Below are 20092 nucleotides of genomic sequence, written 5' to 3'. Positions count from 1 at the left end.
TTATCTCATAAATTTGACTTAATTTCAACATATTTATCTCAATGACTTTTTAAAATCATAATTATTACTTTTTTTCTCAAAATTATGACTTAGTATGTCATATTTTACTTTTTTTCTCAAAATATTGACTTTACAATCTCATAATTATGAATAAGTACCTCATCATTTTGAATTTTATCTCATAATTTTGATTTAATATCTCACAAATTTGACTTGCATCTCATAATTTGGATTTAGTATATCATAAATTAGAATTTTTAGCTTGAAATTATGACTTTATCTTAAAAATATGAATTTGTATCTCATAATTTTGAACTCGCTTGGCAGTCGAGTGTGAAGCAGCTGGGATGAGGATTAGCACCTCTAAATCTGAGGCCATGGTTCTCAGCAGGAAACCGATGGAGTGCGTACTCCAGGTAGGGAATGAGGTTTTGCCCCAAGTGAAGGAGTTCAAGTACCTCGGGGTCTTGTTCACGAGTGAGGGGACAATGGAGCGGGAGGTTGGCCGGAGAGTCGGGGCAGCAGGGGCGGTATTGCACTCGCTCTATCACACCGTTAGTCACGAAAAGAGAGCTGAGCCGAAAGGCAAAGCTCTCGATCTACCGGTCAATTTTTGTTCCTACCTCACCTATGGTCATGAAGGTTGGGTCATGACCGAAAGAACTAGGTCGGCGGTACAAGCGGCCGAAATGGGCTTCCTCAGAAGGGTGGCGGGCTTCTCCCTTAGAGATAGGGTGAGGAGCTCAGTCATCCGTGAGGAGCTCGGAGTAGAGCCGCTGCTCCTTTGTGTTGAAAGGAGTCAGTTGAGGTGGTTTGGGCATCTGGTAAGGATACCCTAGGGAGGTGTTTCAGGCACGTCCAGCTGGGAGGAGGCCTCGGGGAAGACCCAGGACTAGGTGGAGAGATTACATCTCCACACTGGCCTGGGAACGCCTCGGGGTCCCCCAGTCAGAGCTGGTTAATGTGGCTAGGGATAGGGAAGTTTGGGGCCCCCTGCTGGAGCAGCTGCCCCCGCGACCCGACTTCGGATAAGCGGTTGAAGATGGATGGATGGATGGATAATTTTGAATTTTTATTTCAAACATAGTTACATTTTATCTAATAATTTTGACTTTTTATCTCATAATTATGACTTTTTATCTATGTGGCACAAATGGGCTATCCATTTTTACCCAATAAAATATTTTAGGACATTTTGATTCACAAAAGAAATTTCGATTACTTTTTACTATTTTATATCCATAAAATTTCTAGGCTTTAAATTCACAACTTTCAAATTGCCTGATATTTTATTCAAGATCTTCCATGACCGTGAGAAACTGGTATTAACCATTGTAGGCTTAGTTCAAGGTGCTGTTTTCTTTTTTAAGAGTACTGTAGATCACCTTATCATGAAAGCGGACAGATTTGATGTTGTCAAAGATGTTGAGCAGGTGGGCCTGGATTGTGTGCGAGTCAGACGCCTGGCCCAAAATCTCCAGCAGAGCGGGATCTGATACAAAGAAGAAACGTGGAAACAACAAGCGCTTCTTCTCCAGATACCTGTAAAGTGTGTTCAATACAAGTTGAGCTCAAGACAGCATTTGTGGCATAATATTGATTACCACAAAAAACATTTTCGACTTGTCCCTCCTTTTCTTTAAAAAAAGCAAACATTTTAACAGTGAGGCATTTACAATAGATGTGAATGGGGCCAATTTTTGGATGGTTTAAAGGAAGAAATGTGAAGCATCGTCATGGCAACGAAGATATATATATATATATATATATATATATATATATATATATATATATATATATATATATATAAACTTTGCTTGACGGATAAACATATGTGTAACGTACCCTGTGAGGGATTTCTGGCACATCTCGAGCTGTTCTAGCAGGTGAGGCAGTAGTTGACCCATAGTCTCATCTCCCACGCACGACTGGACCACGTTGGGCATTTCATGAGCTCGAGTCATGATCTTTACCCAAGACTTATCAATGTTGGAGAAGCGCTTTGCCTCCTAAAAGAGAGAAGCAAAGTAGGTGGCTTTCACATGAACTCTCTCTCACATGATGTTTTAAAAACATTACTTCAATAAATCTTATTTACTTACTGACATAGTTTGCAGAAGACTGAAACATATTAATCAGGAATATAATACATACAGTGTGGCATCTTAAAGGGATAGTTCACCCAAAAATGAAAATTCAGTCATATTTTAGACACCCCTGTGTTGTTATAACCCCATATTTCTTTTTTTTTTTTTTTCTTAACACTAAGGGAGATATTGTGAAAAACCTCTGTGTTCAGTGATGTCATGCAATGACAGTTTATGGTAACTACATCTTCAAGTTTCAAAAGAACATGAAAGTATAATTTAGAAGATTCCATTATAAATGATTCCACGAGACTCATGTTAACTGTTGCTCTCTTGCCTTATCATGAACACGCACAGGAGATCAACAAATAGTGAACATTTTCACTAAATAATACATTAGATTTCAGTTTGTTTCTCACCAAACCTTATTGTATGCTTTCATAACAATCATGAGTCTCATGGTATAATTTATTAGACTTCTGAATTATACTTTTGCATTCTTTTGAAGCTTGAAGAGGTAGTCACCATAAACTGCCATTGTATGACATCACTGAGCAGAAAGGTTTTTCACAATTTCTCCCTTAGTGTTAAGAAAACAATATAGGGTTAAATAGGGTTATAACAACAAAGGGGTGAGTAAACAATGACTGAATTGTCATTTTTGGGTGAACTAATCCTTTAAACCGATATAAATACAGATGTATGGCAGAGCCATGGCTTGGAAATTGTGGTTCGATGTTCATGTGGTAGATGCAGGTTTTTAAACTTTTCCTGATTATCCCTAACCCTATTTCTCCCCAATTTGGAATGCCCAATTCCCAATGCGCTCTATGTCCTCCTGGTGGTGTAGTAGCTCGCCTCAATCTGGGTGGCAGAGGACAAATCTCAGTTGCCTCCAAGTCTGAGACCGTCAATCTGCACATTTTATAATCTGGCCTGTTCAGCGCATTACCGTGGAGACATGTGTGTGGAGGCTTCACGATATTCTCCGTAGCATCCACGCACAACTCACCACGTGCCCCACTGAGAGCGAACCACATTCTAGCGACCATGAGAAGGTTAACCCATGTGACTCTACCCTCCCTAGCAACTGGTCCAGTTTGGTTGCTTAGGAGACCTGGCTGGAGTCACTCAGCATGCCCTGGATTCGAACTTGCAACTCCAGGGTTGGTAGTCAGCGTCTTTACTCGCTGAGCTACCAATTATTATTTTTCTGATCTTAATGTATGAGGGTAAAACCTAATCACTGATGTTACCTTAGGCATCTGTTTGGCTATGTCTCCACCAACAAATACAGCCTCAAGATAAATCCAGAGGTTTTGCACAGTCATCCAGTTTTCAATAATGTCCGTTGTGTTGGAGAGGTTCTGAACCCATTTCTGGATCAGAGCTTTGAACGGAGTGTTGTACCTGTAGAGATACAAGACACACATTCAACTGAATGCCACAACTCATCTCCACAATCCATGATTTAATCATTTTATAGGTTCAGAAAATTGCTGCACTTGTTTAAATGGCCCACCTGTTGCTCATGAGGGATCCCAGCACCATTAGGCTGTCCTCCATGTTGCTAATGATCTCTGACGTACTGTCTCCTCTCAGAAGGAGCTCACCTCTGGTTTTAAAATTGGCAAAAGTAAAGGTCTTGTTGTCCCATTCCGCTATCACCTGCTTGAGTTTCTGCTCGATGTCACGCTCCTTAACAGCACTGATACAGATGTCCTATCCAAATATGTTGGTACAATTAGAATGGAATTCTTTACTGAAATTTTCACTCTGGTTGTCTATCTGTCTGTCTACCTACCTACCTAAGTCAACCAACCAACCAAACACCCACCCACCCATCCATCCATCAAGTTAATCGAAGTTTTATTAATTAAAAACGACTTCAAACCTCTATTTCTTCTTTGTACTTCAGCAGTGGGGCTTCCATGATGTTGCGCAGCTTGAAGTTATCAGTTTCGACCTCAAAGATGTGACCTGTAACCTCAGTGATTCTCTTCCAGTGGCGTGTCATCATGGCTTTGTTAGTCATTAGCTCCAGCAAGGGGCAGCATTCATTAAACTCATCAATGGTTTTCTTTAGTTCCAAAAATGCCTGCCACCCTTTAAGGGCCTGTGGCAGCTTACGGCACCTACAATGCAGTCAGTTAGGTTATGTTCAGAATAGAAAACTAGTTTACTATTTACTGAGTACTGAGCACCTACTATGTTTTTAAAAACAGTCTGTGAAACTGTAAGCATTATTTCAAAAAATTAACAACTGTTTGTTTCTTCTATGACATGTAACTTTAACCGATTAACTGTTTTATAACGTTGTGCTACTGGAGATATCTTGCTGCAATTGGCTATTGGTTGTAAGTAGTGGTCACATCTGTTGCACTGAATTTTTGAGAGCACTTTAAATTGAATCAGACAGAAAACTCTTAATTCAACCTTGTTTTTTGTAAAGATTTGTTTGGCTTACACTGGTACCTGCTCCAACACAGCTGTCTTTCATTTCAGTCCTTGACAGGCATGAAGAATGAATCTATTCAAAATAGGTTTCTGCAATAACCCATAACAGGCCGATGAAATTGAAATCCCCAGGTGCATTCATGCTTTTCAATGTAACTTAATACATGATAGCCAGAGGGCGAATCTTAAACCGTTTCAGAAAATGTGAGGGGCAGAAATTTGGTTTGACTTCGTTAACCTTCTCACCTCGTCTGAAACTCAAGGAGTTCGTTGTTGATTCTCTCGATGTGGATGTCGGCCCATGAGATGTCATAGTAGCCATTGACAGTGTCGATGACATTGTTGTAGAGTCCATAGAGTTTCTGGAGGAGCGTCAGCTGTTTCCTGATCTCAAGCAACTGAGGATGCTGGGTAACAGGTAAACCAAAGAGCTCCTCCCCTCCTGTGTATGTGATGTACTTGCGGAACAGGTTGTCAAAGTGATTCTGTGCAATACCAGATTGTTGTAAAGTAAATAACCAATAGAAATGTATTTATATTACTATGTATATCACATATCGTAAAATCATGATAGAATATTACCAACAGAATAGATAGATAGACAGATAGAATGTTGTTATAATAAATCCTGTGATATTTAAATTGCACGTACACTCTAAAAATATTTTTGTTCCAATTTGGTATACAATGGTTGATTGAACTTGATGTTATGTAACAGTGGATTGAGATAAAACAAGACATATTCGGCTGTGCTTCCACATTATGTACCATTTGAAGAATAAAGCAGCTTTATGACTACTGTAGAGTCTTCATCTCATGTGATTGTATAGTATTTTAAAGGGATAGTTCACTCAAAAATGAAAAGGTCTTCTGCAGGACACAGATAAAGGTTTTAAGAAGAATATTTCAGCTCTGTAGGTTAAAAAAATACAAGTTAATGGTGGCCATCATTTTTAAGCTCTAAAAGTCACATAAGGGCAGTAATAAGTAATACATGTATACACTGAATTAAAAGTGTTTTATGTTAAAAAAAAGGACATAATATTAGTCTGTTTCTCACCCAAAGTGATTGCATCACTTCAGAAGACGTATGTATTACTTTTACGCTACCTTTATGTAATTTTTTTGAGCTTCAAAGTTCTAGCCACCATTCACTTGCATTAAAAAGACCTTACAGAGCTGAGATATTCTTTGTGTTCATTAGAAGAAAGAAAGTCATACACATCTGGGATGATGTGAGGGTGAGGAAATGATGAGATAATTTTCATTTTGGGGTGAACTATCCCTTTAAACATTTTAAAAAAACTATTCTTCTCTTACTTTTTACTTTCTGTTTAAAAGTTTAGCAACTAGAAAATTAATTATTGTGATAATTATAATGTGATAATAATATCCTATTATTTAATATTACATTTATTTATACTATATAAATATTGCTAAGTAGTATTTACTTTATGATTTTTAATGCATAACTGGTATTTGGACCATCATTTTTGACAACATGTATTTTGCAAAAGAACTGCATGGGATTGTTCATTTAGAGGATTTTCTGAAATCAATTAGCCTTAAGCTATTAAGGCTAAACACAATGAATTTCATATTGTTGCATCTGCTACTGAGCTTTGAGGCTGATGAAATACCAATAAGCCTTTGCAATTCAATAAATTACTTTTGTGTTTTTGGTCAAATCATGGTGCCTTTGGAGATGTATAAATATGTGATATTTTTAATAATTTATGCTTTTCATGAAGATTTGTTGCAAATAGCTGTTTTGAGTGAAGTCACCATTAGGGAGATCAGTGTTCCTTTGGTAAAATTGGACCCTGATTCATTAAAATAATTTTTCATCCTGTAAACACAATGCCACAAAATTAGAGTTTGTTGTGTTAGGGAATACTGATGAGAAAATTAGTTACACTGTGTTGATTCAACCTATTTTTTATAATTATTATTATTATTTTTAACACATAAATAAAAGTTGTCTAAACAAGATACATATTGGACTAACTTAAAGGCGCTGCAAGGTAGTGATGTTAGCCGTTCTAGAATGTCTGCCAGATTTTAATAGGCACCTTGTAGAACATTGATTGAACTTAAACCAAAATATATTCATTTGCATTAGATTTGTGTTTTTAACAAATAACCATCTATTAAAGTATTTCACGCCTGATAAAATATCTTGAATTTTTCCAATGTAGCTCTAGGCATGGTAAATAACGAGAAACTGTACCTGAAACATAATAAGCCTGTCACTGGCATCCTGAGGAGCCAATCCCACCACCATTGGACCATCCTGAGGATTTGATGAGCACAAAATCAAAATATCATATGCACATATAGTTAATTCATGAAATAAAAAGACATTGTTTTCAAGAGTTGAATCTAAAAAACTTTGAGTGCTTTTATTTCATGCATTTCATGTCACAGAACACCCACAGGAACAGAAATGCAGAAAAAAACAACTGTTTTTGCATGACACCATAATTGCTTGAGTAAACTTGTGGGTGGATAGAGTTTACCGTCCCCTCAGGACTCACCCTCTCATAATCATGGTAAAAGTGCTGACAGTCATCCACAAAGGTCTGAACATTTCTTATGAGTTCTCCTCTGAAGTTGGGCTGCAGGGCCACCAGCTCATTCTGCACCTCTGTGCCACGGGCCAGCAGTTTCTCCCAGGTGTACCGGAGGGTGTCCACTTTCTCAGCTTCTTCTTTGGCCACAAACAATGCATACTTATGCAGCATGCTGTATGATTCCTGTAGGCCAAAGCCAGGACAATAGACACTAAATTAATCCTTTTCATAAATCTTTCATTAGAATGCACAGTAATAACTTTCTCTGCCTCTAAAACATTATTTCTGTTGAGCTAATCAACACAGACAGTGGGAAGAAAAACTGATAAGCTTCAGACAATCGAAGTTAATTGTGTTGCGGTTGCAGTTTTCATGGTCTTTAAGATAAAGCTATAAATTGCTTATGGTATAATTGCTGCCAAGGATTTGTAACTATACTGATTTTTTTGTTTTTCTGTACCTCAATTGGACCAACTTGAAAGTCTATAGAGATCTGATGCTCTCTGATCTCCTTGAGTGTTGCCATGGCAATGCGGATATCATCCAGGTCCTTAATCTGCCTGTTGAGCTTCTTGCTTGCCTCATCCACAAAAGTGAAGATCTGTTCCATCTCCATGCGATACTTCCTGTTGCAATGGTGACCGAAATCCACCATCCAGCTCTTTGTCTCGGCAGTAAGGGCCAATTTCATATCAGCTGCAGGTAAATTCATCAACACACAAAGAGTACGGGGTAATTTTGTACCTTGACAAACATCAGAGTAACACATTGTAAAGTCAGAAAAAAACGATAACTTATTCTGCCCTAAAAAGAAAAAAAAAAAAGAAATACACCTCTACTTTGTTATTTGTATATTGCAGAGCATTTGCTCTCAACTGGTTTTGCTTTAGGACCCTAATTTTACATGTACAAAAATAGTTTATTATACAAAAGTAAAACAAAAAAAAGAAAGTACAATTATAATGATTATTAGTAGAATTATTAATAATATAATCATTAGTAAATAATTATAAATAATTATTAACAATAAAAAGAATATAATATATATATATATATATATATATATATATATATATATATATATATATATATATATATTTAGCATATAAACACTGTATATACATATTATAACCTAGAAACAAGAACAGCAATAATAAACATGTATGCAGCTCAGAACATCCCTTCGATTACTCCTTCAGCCATTTTCTCTACCTGTATATAGAGCCAGAGCTCCCACCGATATAAACTCAGGCTCTGCATTAATTTCTAGCTCCAGTTCCCTGTAGTACAGTATCTGAGACTCAAACTCAGAGAGCAGAGGGTTCCCCTTGATGAACTTCTGGATGGTTTCCTCTCTGTCTTTCTTCCAGATGTGGTGATAGAGGCTGAAGCGATCCAAAGCGTTCATTACTTCCTGTATAAAAGTACATGACAAAAGTAAAAGTGTTACCATTGACATACTGTCACATTACTGTCTTCCTGTAGCTGCTGGTAGCTATTCCCTGGGAACGCACTGATAAATGTATTCCTTGGATACACTATAAAGTCTGGATTACACATAACAGACTTCAAATTAGGATTTGTTTTTTAAATACTAGGTATCACACACACTCACTATGTAAATGGATATAGCAGATGAAAATAAAAGGTATCACACACCAAATGACTGAGGATCTCACACACTACCCAACTGTAAAGTAGATCTGAACACAACAATGAAAAACACTCCCCTTAGCGCTTGTCATTGTCATTGTAGTGGTACTGCCAAAACTGAACTAACTTTTCCACTTCGAGTATCCCCACATGGTCAATTTCTGTATGACTTCAGATTTTAGTTTTGGAGCGTCATAGATTTCTTCTATAGTCGGCTTTAAAATATCAAACATTTTTTTATATACTCCAACTAGTCGAATTATAATCCGAGGATAGGAAAAGAGTCTGTACCCAACATATACTATGTGATATTCTGTAAATTCTGAAACTCTGACTAGCCCAAAATCTTCTGACTTGAGCCATTGAGAACAGACTCGGCCCAATTGGAAATAGGGGCTAAAATCTGTCACTTTGGATACAATCGTTTTGTAAATGTAAATGAAATGTACATTTCTTTTTAATTTAATTAAAAAAACAACACAACAAATCAAAAAATAAACAGCAGACCTTCTTGGTAGAGTTGATGGATGTACTCAGCACAGACACCAGTTTGACAATCTCTTTGTTCTCAGAGATGCTCTTGTAGTAGTTCTTGACTTGAATGGGAATGGCCTGGTTTACAGATGCTGAGACATCTGAGGTACTACCTTCTGAAAAACAAAACACAAATTTTACTGAAATGATAAACCACAGAGATGAGAAATGAGAGTTTGTAAATAAGTAGAGAGGTACATCTAAAAGAAACATTCAGAAATATTATTGTATGAAATCAGATCTGTTAAATGCAGAGCACTCTAACTTAATATACTTGAAGAGATGAATACTATGATATAATTTTACAGAGAAAGAGCTATTATTATGGTCAAGTAGAGAAATGCTGTTGTAGAACTGCCGTTTTACTTGTGCAATCTTCTCTATTCGAGAGCAATTGACAGAGAGAAAGAGAGAGAGAGACAGAATGTAAATGTATTCTGTTCTCTTTTCACAGCACCACTGCATCCAAATTCTTTCTTTTCAAGGTCGCGATGAGATCTTTCATGCTCTGGATGCCCGAATCCTCGCTTTGTCGTAGAATCTGCCTGTTCAATACATGGAGCCTGAGCAGTGTCCATGGTATCTCGATGATTGGTTGTTTTTAGCACAATCCATGAAACATTCAATGCAAGAACAGGGATCTTCTGCTTACACATTTGGAGCTTTTGGTCCTCAAAGTCACTTGGGCAAAAAGTGTGTTGATGCCAGTCAGTTTGCTTCTTGGAATAAAACTTGACTCAGTGGCCGTACAGGCGCATCTGACAGAAGAACGCACTTGATCTTTACTTCAGTGTTTGACAAGTTGATGCCGGGGGTAGCCCCTAACTCTGCAACAGTTCCAGGGTTTGACGGATGCCAAAGGAACCAGCCATAACCCTTTAGGACTTACTACAACTGAGAGTCCCTCATCACATGGTCTGTTACTTCTCCTGGTGACACACTATTGCTAACCGTGCAAGCAATGTGGCCAGGCCAAGCTTTCACGATGGACATGTCCGACACAAGCCGGGAATCCCCATGTGACGGTTGTCTGGTCTTCTGCACCTGGTCAGGTAAGTGAAATACATGGCACATAATTCAACTAGAACTGCTTGCTGTCCTCATGGATCTGACAGCTTTTCCACCAGACGTGCATGTTCACGGTCTGATCCACAAGGACATCACTGCAGTTGTGGCCAAGAGACAATGCACTGTTGCCCCTAGTACACCATGACTCAGGTTCTATTGGGCTTGGACGCCCTAGCTCACAAATGGCCAATGAAACAAATTATGAATTCCCTGTCCTTCATTTGCTAAACCAAGTGTTGTACACAATCCTGCAGTTTAGGGAAACTGTGCTGTTGGTTGAGCCAGACTGGCCCAACCGCCCTTGGTTTACAGAGCTGGTAGAGCTGTTGGATGATGCGCCTTTGTGGAAAATTCCACTAAGGAGGGATCTGAATAATAAAACTTCATCCACTTTCTGCACGCTGTAAAGGATCTCCTCTTTGGGTTGCTGTTCCCCTCCAAACCAGCAGGGAGTGCTTTCCTTGAGCCCATACTCCTTCCAGGCCTGCAGATGGCACCAACGCCCCTAAACCTTTTCAACTTTCTGCTTGTTAACCCTCATTCACTTCACCTGTGTCTAGGCCTTTATAAGTCTGTTTGTTTCCTGCCTTTGTGTTCAGTTTTGAGCCTATGTACCCTGTGCCTCCAGTGACTAAGTGCTTTCCTTATTATACCCTTTAGACCCTTGTGTCTATTTTTGTTTCTCTGTTTTGTGGATGCTCAGCTTTCCTTGTTTATTTGTACTTTGCTTTATTTTTCAAGTAACAAACACCTAACACTTGAGCACTGCAGACCCGGGTTCGATCCCCTCCTAAGGCAGCCTCATTATACACGCACTTTATTCCCTGATTTTATTAATCGAATGATTGGAGATCAGCTTATCCATCCAGAGCATTAATTTTCAACCATTAATAAAGACACATTTTGAACTGACGATAGAACTGTTAGCTCTTGTTGTGCTCTGCTGAGCTGTGTAATTAGAGAGTTGAGGAAAATTCATACCAGCAAAGCTGCGATAGGTTGATTCTCCATCTTCTAATTCGCTCTCCTGGCTGTTCTGTTTTAAAGCAGCTATGTGTCGCTCACACATTTTCCTCTGTGACAGCAAAAATACAAATTTTGCATTCACGCTCAAACAAGAATTATATGCATATACATTTGATATGGCAACTTTTAAGTACACAGCAGTTCAAGAAAGCAATATAATTTCAATTTTCAAGAACAAAAGTGACTAAAACAAAAGCCAAGTTATAGTGTCATACATACAGTGGTCCTGAAAACTATTTCTACACAATGTTTAAAAAACACTTGCATTAAAATGCCATTGCATTCAATAATAAAATATCAAAGCAAGTGTAATTTGTGAACAAATTATGAGGTTTATGAAGTTTTCCAAAAAATTCACTTTTCTTAGCCTGTTCTTAATGTAATTTTTAGTGGATGTAAGGGGAAAAATTGCTTGTGCTATTTTTATCAATTATTCTAATACATGACACTTGCTTTGATATTTTGGTATTTAATGTAATGGCATTCAAACATTTGTCCAAATACTTTATGGGACCATTGTATAGGCTACTTTAAGAAAACATGACATGGTGTTGCAACCCATTGTGAAAGAGGATATTCAATAAGAAAAAATGTTCCACAGAACTTGAACTTCATTTTATCATTACTCATTAGTTCAAACAGGTCACATTAGTCAAGCTTGCATAGCTGACGCTCAGCTGATTGATGCTGCTACCAATACAATTTTGGACACATAAGACCTCCATTAATTTATTACAATATTTAAAATTATATAAAGTCTACACAATCGTAAAATAATTCTGATGGATCTGTTCAGTTACCCCTGGTGATTCACTGCTCTCTTCGCACTGACTATGCATTGCTGCATGGATGGGCAGGGAGTTTGTCCAAAATCATACCATCAACACCATTGTTTCAAATTGTCAGTAAGTCAATAAAAGTAATTACTTTGATGGAAGTGGTCCTGACCGAAATGTCCACAAATGAATCATTTAGAATAAGACCAGGAACATAAAGTAAACACCGTCAATCAAATTTGATTTCATGTTTGGACTTTTATTATCTTTGTAAGGTCTATTTATTCTTATTCTTATTCTTATTATTATTACGTATCTAATTATAAAAGTAAACTACAGTTTTTTTACCTTGGAAATCCTTTCTTTGCTCCACTGTCCTATTCCTTTAATGACGCTGACCACACAGTCCACGGCTCTGTTTAATGCCTGCTGAACCTCATCTAACGCTGGAGCCATGATGATGTTTGGAATGGCCAAACACACCCTAACCCTAAAAATGGGCTGCGGCCCACTTCCCTTCTGCTGGCTGTGGGAGTCTGTCTCTCCTGCATGGGAAGCAGAATTAAATAAGTTATATAATGCTTTATGCTAGGACAAAAGAATGCGAAAAACCTTGAATCCCTGAATTAAATGATGTCATTCTATTGCCACCCCATAACTTTCCAGACCCCTATGCTACAATTTTTCACTGATTATTCACTGGTAATCTTGCCCTCCTCTAAATCTTGAGTTTAGCCTGTGTTTGTGTCCAGAATTCAAACATGGCACATCACATTTGGATTCTACATACTTGTTGATAAATGCTATTTTTGTGTAAATGGTGTTATTATGCCATTTTTGAATCTGGATGTGGACAGAGGCTAGACGCAAGCTTCGGAAGAGGTGAAGATTATTTGTGAATAATGACTTACATTTTGGTCTATTCCTTATACAAACCTATCATATGACTTTAAAACAGACTTTGAATAAAGTGCATAAGTCATACGGACTCTATTTACAGTGCTTTTATGATATTTCTTTGTCCTTTTGGAGCTTGACAGCTCCTGCTGCGAAGCAATTCTTCGAAAATTTCTACTTTTGTGTTCCACTGAAACAATAACAGCATATGGAGTTTGTATTTTTTATTATTTGGAAGGACTATTCCTTTAATAAGACTCTTCTTAATAACACCCTTTGCATTATTACTAAAGCAATATCTTGAAAAACATCAGATAATATACAGCTTATGGGAGGAAATTACATCACAAACCAAGGAAGTGCATCAGTGATGATGCGTGGATCCGCTTGCGTAGAGTCTCCAGTGTGTTACGTGTGAGACGCAGTAATGCATCTACATTTCTATGGTTAAAATGAGACAGCAGCTCCTTTGCCTCCTCCTCCATCACCTCCATCAGGTCCCTCTTTTTCTTCTTTCTCATCTGTGGAGACGTGATGCTTGGGGCCGTGGTGCTATGTGACAGAAGGCGGCCGTCTGATTTATTCTCCTCCTCTCCTTTGGATACATGAAACAGATCATCATGTATTTAATGATGCAGCTTTAAACGGGTCATATCATACAATGTTTTATTTTTTCCTTAGGTGCTTTTGACATGTTGGTTAAGTTTTATGTGCCTTCTGAAAGGGTGCAGCTGCACCTTCAAGAATTATGAAATGAGCAACAGCATTTTGCTGCAAGTTTGGTGTGGGGAACAATTCCATTTAACTACTCCATCCTTCAAAAACAGCCTCTATGAGAAACCTGCATTGCATTTGGACAGATTCACAAAACAATCCATGCTCAAATGCATTGCTCAAACAGTTATAGTCAGACTGAACTGATCAGGGATCATGTTAAAGATAAACTTCAGCTGCTCATTTCTAATTGGTCATATAGAAGGATATGCTTAGCAGCAGGTGCAACAAAAAAGCCAGGAACAGCACACGGTTTGACAAATTTATCTTATTTTATTCTCATAGTTATTTCTTCTGGTGTTTAGGAATAATAGCATTTATCCTGCTTTCTCCTTATTTCCTCACCATGGCTGTTTCTGATCACCCAATATTCATAATTGATCTGTAAGTGTGGATTGTCAGGTGTTGATGTAATCATCTGCCTGACCTCAGAAAGTTGTGCATGTTCGGAGTGATTTTGCAGTTTTGTTTCAATGTTGACTGGGGAGGAAGCTCTGAGTTCCAAAGGTCACAGTGTGTTTTAATAGTACAATAAGCTCTTTTATCATAAGACCTTATATGATTTGTGCAATTACTGAATAAATGGTCAAAGAAAATGCCAGTGTAATTTATTTGCACGTGTTCTGTTCCATAAGCTAAATAAAGATGGGCATTTTAATTTATATGTTAATTCAGTTCTGCAGCATCGAGATGTTCAACAGCAGGTCTCACCATCACTGTCCACTTGTTCCACTTTGCTCTCCGTCCTGCTCTCAACAAGGTTTCTTTCTTCCTCCTGATCAAACTCCAGTAACATATTAATCAGCTCATTGGCTGCCTCCTCCACTAATGAGCTTTTAGTATGCAGCATTTGGGCTCCCTTGATGCAAAGCTCCTAAAATGATAAATAAATTGGATGAGCATGATTCAGATTGATTATTCCTTAATTCAAAACATTTTGCTGGTCTAGTCATGACAAGAAAATAGATTTAACAAAGATTTAAATAGCAAACTGCAGCAGTAACAAGGCCCTCGACAGGACTATTGAGTAGGATGCCAAAAGTATAGATACTTTGATACCAAGTCGATGCAAAAATGTTATGAAAAATATAATGATACTAGTCTTTCTACAGAAACATCACTACTGACTCTATTCGGTGACTTAGCATTGTTACTGTGGCTAAGCACTGTCACCAATAGACTTTAAACAACAATAGTTGTACAGAAATTGGTATTGGATGACATTTAACTCTATATGTACTGATATAGCCTACTGAGAGTTTTCTTTTATCAAATAACAAAATTGTCATACAAAATTTTGTAAACCTAAAAATAAATAAATAAATAAAATAAAACAATCCATATTTGGTGGGACCATCTTTTCCTTCAAAACAGCATCAATTCCACTAGGTACTCTTGGACTCCTAGGATGTACCAAGTTTCTTGGGGAATTGGCAACAGTTCTTCTATTTAGAATAATTTAGTCTCATCTCTTCATGTAATTCTAGAATGACTCAATGTTATGTGGGGCTCATGCCATCTGTTGTAGGGCTCCCTTTTCTTCTTTACTTTTATATTTGCAAAAGAAATGTTTGGGAGTCTAAAATGTATATTTCCTATTGAAACACTAAAGCTGAAGATCTAAATAACCATCTTAAGACAAATGCTTTTGTGAAACATCTTATGTGCCTATACGTTTGCACAGTACTGTATATATATATATATATATATATATATATATATATATATATATATATGAGTATACATATGTAGATGTGTGCACACCTTGGTGGTCTGGACAAACTCCTCGCAGGTGCATGGCTCATCAACTGGTAACACACAGAGAGTGGCTGTGCTCATTTCTTGAAGCACAGCATCGATTCTGAACTCCACTAGGTCATTCACTCTGTGCAGCAGAAGTTCAAGGTCATCTGCATACCAAGTGACAGAGGAGAATTATAGACAAAAAAAAAGAATGCAATGAAAAAAAGGACAAAATCTGTTAGACAGTGGATGGAAAAGAAGAACACTTTCATTTGAGACATCTATCTATGTCAAAAATGTGGTCATGATGTGGTCATGATGAAAGTAACTATAAAGTATGGTCTCTTACCAAGCACAGCAGAGATGTGGTTGAGGTATTTCTCAATGTTCAGGGAGGTCCAGTTGAGGGAGGTCAGACCGGGCAGGATGGCATCATCTACTTTAGCCACATGTGGCATTAGCAGTTGTTCAAAAGCTGGCTGGATCTTAGACCTTACCCTGGTGTTCTCCATCAGCATCAGCTGAGACAAGGAACAAACAAGGCAACAGAGCACACAAGCAAAGAAAATGACCTTGTTAGTGGATCTACAAATGGCACGGCATGCAAATTGAGTTAACTTGAATGGTGAAAATGATTTTGTACCTGCAGTCTGTTGTAGTTCTTTTTGAAAACATCCTTTCTCTGCTGCAGGATTGATCCTAAAGGTGGAATCTCCAGTCCCATCCTGATCATGCAGTCTGTCTCTCGGATCTGGGTTGGAATCTGGGGGTCAAAGTTCACGTACAGCACCCCTGTTTCTGGACTCTTGACCAGTAATGAAGCCTGCAGGCCCAGTTTAACCACATCTATCTGTAAAAGATTTTAACGTTGTATGTTGCCATATTTAATGTTGTAAAAAAATATATAAAATAGGAAGTTGAAGGGGCATTATACTAGTGTCACCAAATGGAATTGCATTAGGATTAATAGGATTATCTGAACAGGGAGAAAAGTAAATAAATTATATGGTTATAAGGTAAAAAAAAATAAACATTATTTGAAACATCATGCATCTCTAGGCTCACTAAGGCCACTGACCTGTGACATCCAGCTATGATGATAGAGCATCTCAAACTCAAGTAACACTTTTGCGACCCGATTGTAATTTCGAATGATCTGTTTGGCATCTGGGGTACTGAGCAGCCCAGGCTGCTGCTGGAAGAGATCCATGGGCTCCTGGATGCGGCGGTACAGCTGCCGAGCCCACAAGATCTTCCCCGCAATCGGAGGGAGGTCTCGGCCAATGGGGGGATCCATCTTCTGCTTGGTGTAAATACGAGAGACCATTTCAATGTCCTTGCCGTAGTTCTGCAGAATCTTCTGGTACTTCTCGCTGATACCCAAATCTGGAATGCTGAGTCTGGACAGTGTTTAAAAAAGGAACATTTTGGATCATCATTTCCTTATTTTATTTTTTGTTGTTGTTTTTTTCGGGTTAATGAAACACTAGGCAAACAGGTAAAAACGTCAGATATTACCTTTCAAATTGCTTGAGAACATTTAAGGCTCGCTGGGTATTTTGAATTTTGTCAAAGGTGTTGTCCATGAAGGTTTTCAGTTGGTTCTAGAAATAAATATTTAAAGTTTCAGCAATGGTTTAATAACAATAATTTCATATTACAAATCAAAGTTTTACTCAAAACAACCTACTTACATGTAGTTCACTAGTTTGTTTACAAAATGCATCATAGTCCTGATCAAAGTCAGTCCTTCTTTGGTCCAAGAAACTGTATTGCTTTTTCTTCATGGTTAACACAATGGCCTGGATATATAGAGGACAACATAACTATTAAATATAAAAAAATATTTAAAAAAAAAACGTACAGCTGCCATTGTTGTAATATACAATTCTAATACTGTCTTTGTTTATGCTGTTCCGAACCCAAATTACTTTTCTTTCTTTCTTTTGAAGAATGTTCACACTCTTTTCCATATAATGAAAGAATACAGTGACCACCAGGGGCTGTCCAGCATCAAAAGGGAAAAAATAGCACCACAAGAGCAGTCCATATGACTGTTGTGCTATATTTTTAAGACCAATAGCTTTTTATGTATTTATTCACTGAAAATCTTAATTTGTGCTTCTAAATATTCAAACTTGGTGCATCGTTTACAAGACCAGTCACCACGTTTATATGCACTTAAGAAAATTGTTTATTCCAGAGTTTTTGCAGAAAGCAGCATTCTGAAATATTACGTAAACAAGAACACCGTTTTCCTAACACCGTTTAAGGGGTTGAAGATAAAGCTGTTTAACACACCCAGGCTTCACCCAAAGAACGCTGTTTATGTAGCCATGTAAATGCATAAGCACCAACATTTCTGGGTGTACAGTAAAAATACATACACTATAAACTAAACCCATTTATACACACCAATGTAAAATATTGACTGTCCATCATGTTGGCATATATGTGCTTGTACATTGGGGGAATCCCAGAGTTTTATGTTAGAGGGAAACCTTATTGGGAAAACTCTATGGCTGTGCAATTCCGCTGCAGGTCGCAATGGAAACAAGCACATCAACAAATCTGGAATATCTGGAAATATAGCGAAATAACAGACAATGAAATCGTGAAGTCTTCATCGGATGCCTTGTTTGTTCTTTACACTAGCGTCATAGGAAAATACGTTGCCGTGGAGAAAGCTGCTTAATAGCCAAGCCGCAAGTATACAGAAGTAAAAAGAAACTTGCATATACAGTGTATGTAAACAGAGATGCTGCTTTCTGGCAATAGATCGCTTTCTCGCAATAAGCCACTTTCTGGTGTCCATGTAAACATAGTCAGTGTGAAATTGATGTCAAACCTGGTATGACTGCATATGTGCAAATGTAAATGAGATTTCAGAGCTACAACAGAATGCAATATTTTCAGTGAATAACAACATAAATTGTAATACTTTTTGTCCTAATTGGAGCTTGACAGCTCATGGTCAAAATATGCTTTGTTTATATAGGAAAGACCATTCTTCTTTTAAGTTCCAAAGAAGAAAGTAAGTCATACTATTTTGGAGTGACATAAGAGTAAATGATGACAGAGTGTTCATTTTTGGGGGAAGTATCCCTTTAATGGCTCTTGATAAAACAAATGTGAGGGTCTGTACTGAAAGCATTCCCAGCTGGAAAGACATGTGTACCAGAACACCTTAAATGCCCAGAGGAGAAGTTTACTGTAAAATGTTAATTGACTCCTACAGATTGTCAAATTTCACAAAGAACAGGAGGTAGATCATTATCAGCTTTTGTTAATTTATTCAGCACTCCTGGAGCATGGAGTCCTTTGAGGCTGAACTTTGTTCCAATGGACTCCAAAATGAGAGTGAATAAATAAACGAGTGGCTGCAATAAAGAGATGAGTAGAATGATAATGGAATTAGAAAAAATATACAAGGTTAACACTACACATAACTTTTGCCCTTTCATGCAAATCCAGGACCGGCCTGCCAACCTAAATCATGGCCTTCATCTTTAAGAAATAAAGTACAATGATGATGTCAGATCAGCATGAAATGGCCGTTTCTAGCTATAAGTCAAAACCATGACTTTAGTTCCCATGCTGGTTAACACTTGCACTGTGTCATGCACTATGTGTGTGAGACATGTTTGAGACACGTAATTCCTTCATGCCAGTTACCTCCCATTTCCCCTGCATGTCTGCAGTCTGTCCAGAGGGGGCAGCAGAGAGAACAAAATCCATTTAGTCCAGGTTAACAGTTATCATCACAGCCATAAAATGCTTACATATCGAAACTTGTATTACACTGTACAATAGCTTCAGATATTCTTGCTATACTGTATGAGGTGTTAGCATTATCATGAACATTACCATAAATCTTACAAAATTTGACAGTATCTCTCTTTGGAGGTGTTTGGCTATGCATTAATACTCTGAATCTTAATTAATTAATTAAAACACAAATACCTGTGTCAAAAGAAAGTAAAGTATATATGTAGACTATTACCTTTGTGTATTTTATTTTCTGTTCTGTGCAAATCTAAAAATAGACCACCCTGATTAATACATCATGATACCTGAAATCTGGTTGCTTTGGTTTCCAGGCCCTCAATTTTGGAGTCCAGCAGGGCACTGTAGGTGGTTATGGTGTCAAACATGTTTAGGATTTTGTTCAGCCGTCGCTGAAACGTGTCAAATTTGCCAAAGATGTACATCTCACTAAAGTCGAACTGACACTCCAATGGATTCTCCTCCAGCTTCTGTTTGGTTTTTTGGAAAAATTTCTGGTATTCCTGAAACAGAGAGAGAAATGATTGATGTTAACATTTAATCATTTCAAAGACTCAAATTTGTAAAGCAGCTTACAGTAGGTTTTGCTTAGTTTGTCCTCTAGGCAAGAAACATTTGTATATTTAATTTGTTGAAATACTATGACTTATATTATTTATAATATATACATTATATTTTAGGATGTTTGTAATCAACTGAAATAATAAAAAATATAGCA

General features: G+C 37.6%; 1 protein-coding gene across 1 annotated transcript in view; it reads right to left on the bottom strand.

The window, feature by feature from the left end:
* The window catches only part of dnah5 (dynein, axonemal, heavy chain 5), a 172738-nt gene that overhangs the window by 115605 nt on the left and 37041 nt on the right, over positions 1-20092 (bottom strand). The window contains exons 11-32 of the mRNA XM_052143760.1: positions 19662-19877; positions 17283-17390; positions 17107-17192; positions 16667-16988; positions 16232-16438; positions 15938-16109; positions 15610-15755; positions 14557-14719; positions 13424-13663; positions 12523-12719; positions 11354-11447; positions 9278-9420; positions 8330-8531; positions 7578-7813; positions 7082-7300; positions 6775-6837; positions 4791-5029; positions 3982-4222; positions 3610-3809; positions 3344-3497; positions 1846-2009; positions 1386-1542 (exon numbers count right to left, since the gene is read on the bottom strand). Coding sequence (XP_051999720.1) covers positions 1386-1542; positions 1846-2009; positions 3344-3497; positions 3610-3809; positions 3982-4222; positions 4791-5029; positions 6775-6837; positions 7082-7300; positions 7578-7813; positions 8330-8531; positions 9278-9420; positions 11354-11447; positions 12523-12719; positions 13424-13663; positions 14557-14719; positions 15610-15755; positions 15938-16109; positions 16232-16438; positions 16667-16988; positions 17107-17192; positions 17283-17390; positions 19662-19877 — 3969 coding nt within the window. The remainder of the gene's footprint in view (positions 1-1385; positions 1543-1845; positions 2010-3343; positions 3498-3609; positions 3810-3981; positions 4223-4790; positions 5030-6774; positions 6838-7081; positions 7301-7577; positions 7814-8329; positions 8532-9277; positions 9421-11353; positions 11448-12522; positions 12720-13423; positions 13664-14556; positions 14720-15609; positions 15756-15937; positions 16110-16231; positions 16439-16666; positions 16989-17106; positions 17193-17282; positions 17391-19661; positions 19878-20092) is intronic.

This window comes from Xyrauchen texanus, chromosome 15, assembly GCF_025860055.1.
Source record: "Xyrauchen texanus isolate HMW12.3.18 chromosome 15, RBS_HiC_50CHRs, whole genome shotgun sequence".
Taxonomy (NCBI): domain Eukaryota; kingdom Metazoa; phylum Chordata; class Actinopteri; order Cypriniformes; family Catostomidae; genus Xyrauchen; species Xyrauchen texanus.
This window is presented reverse-complemented; position numbering and strand designations above follow the sequence as displayed.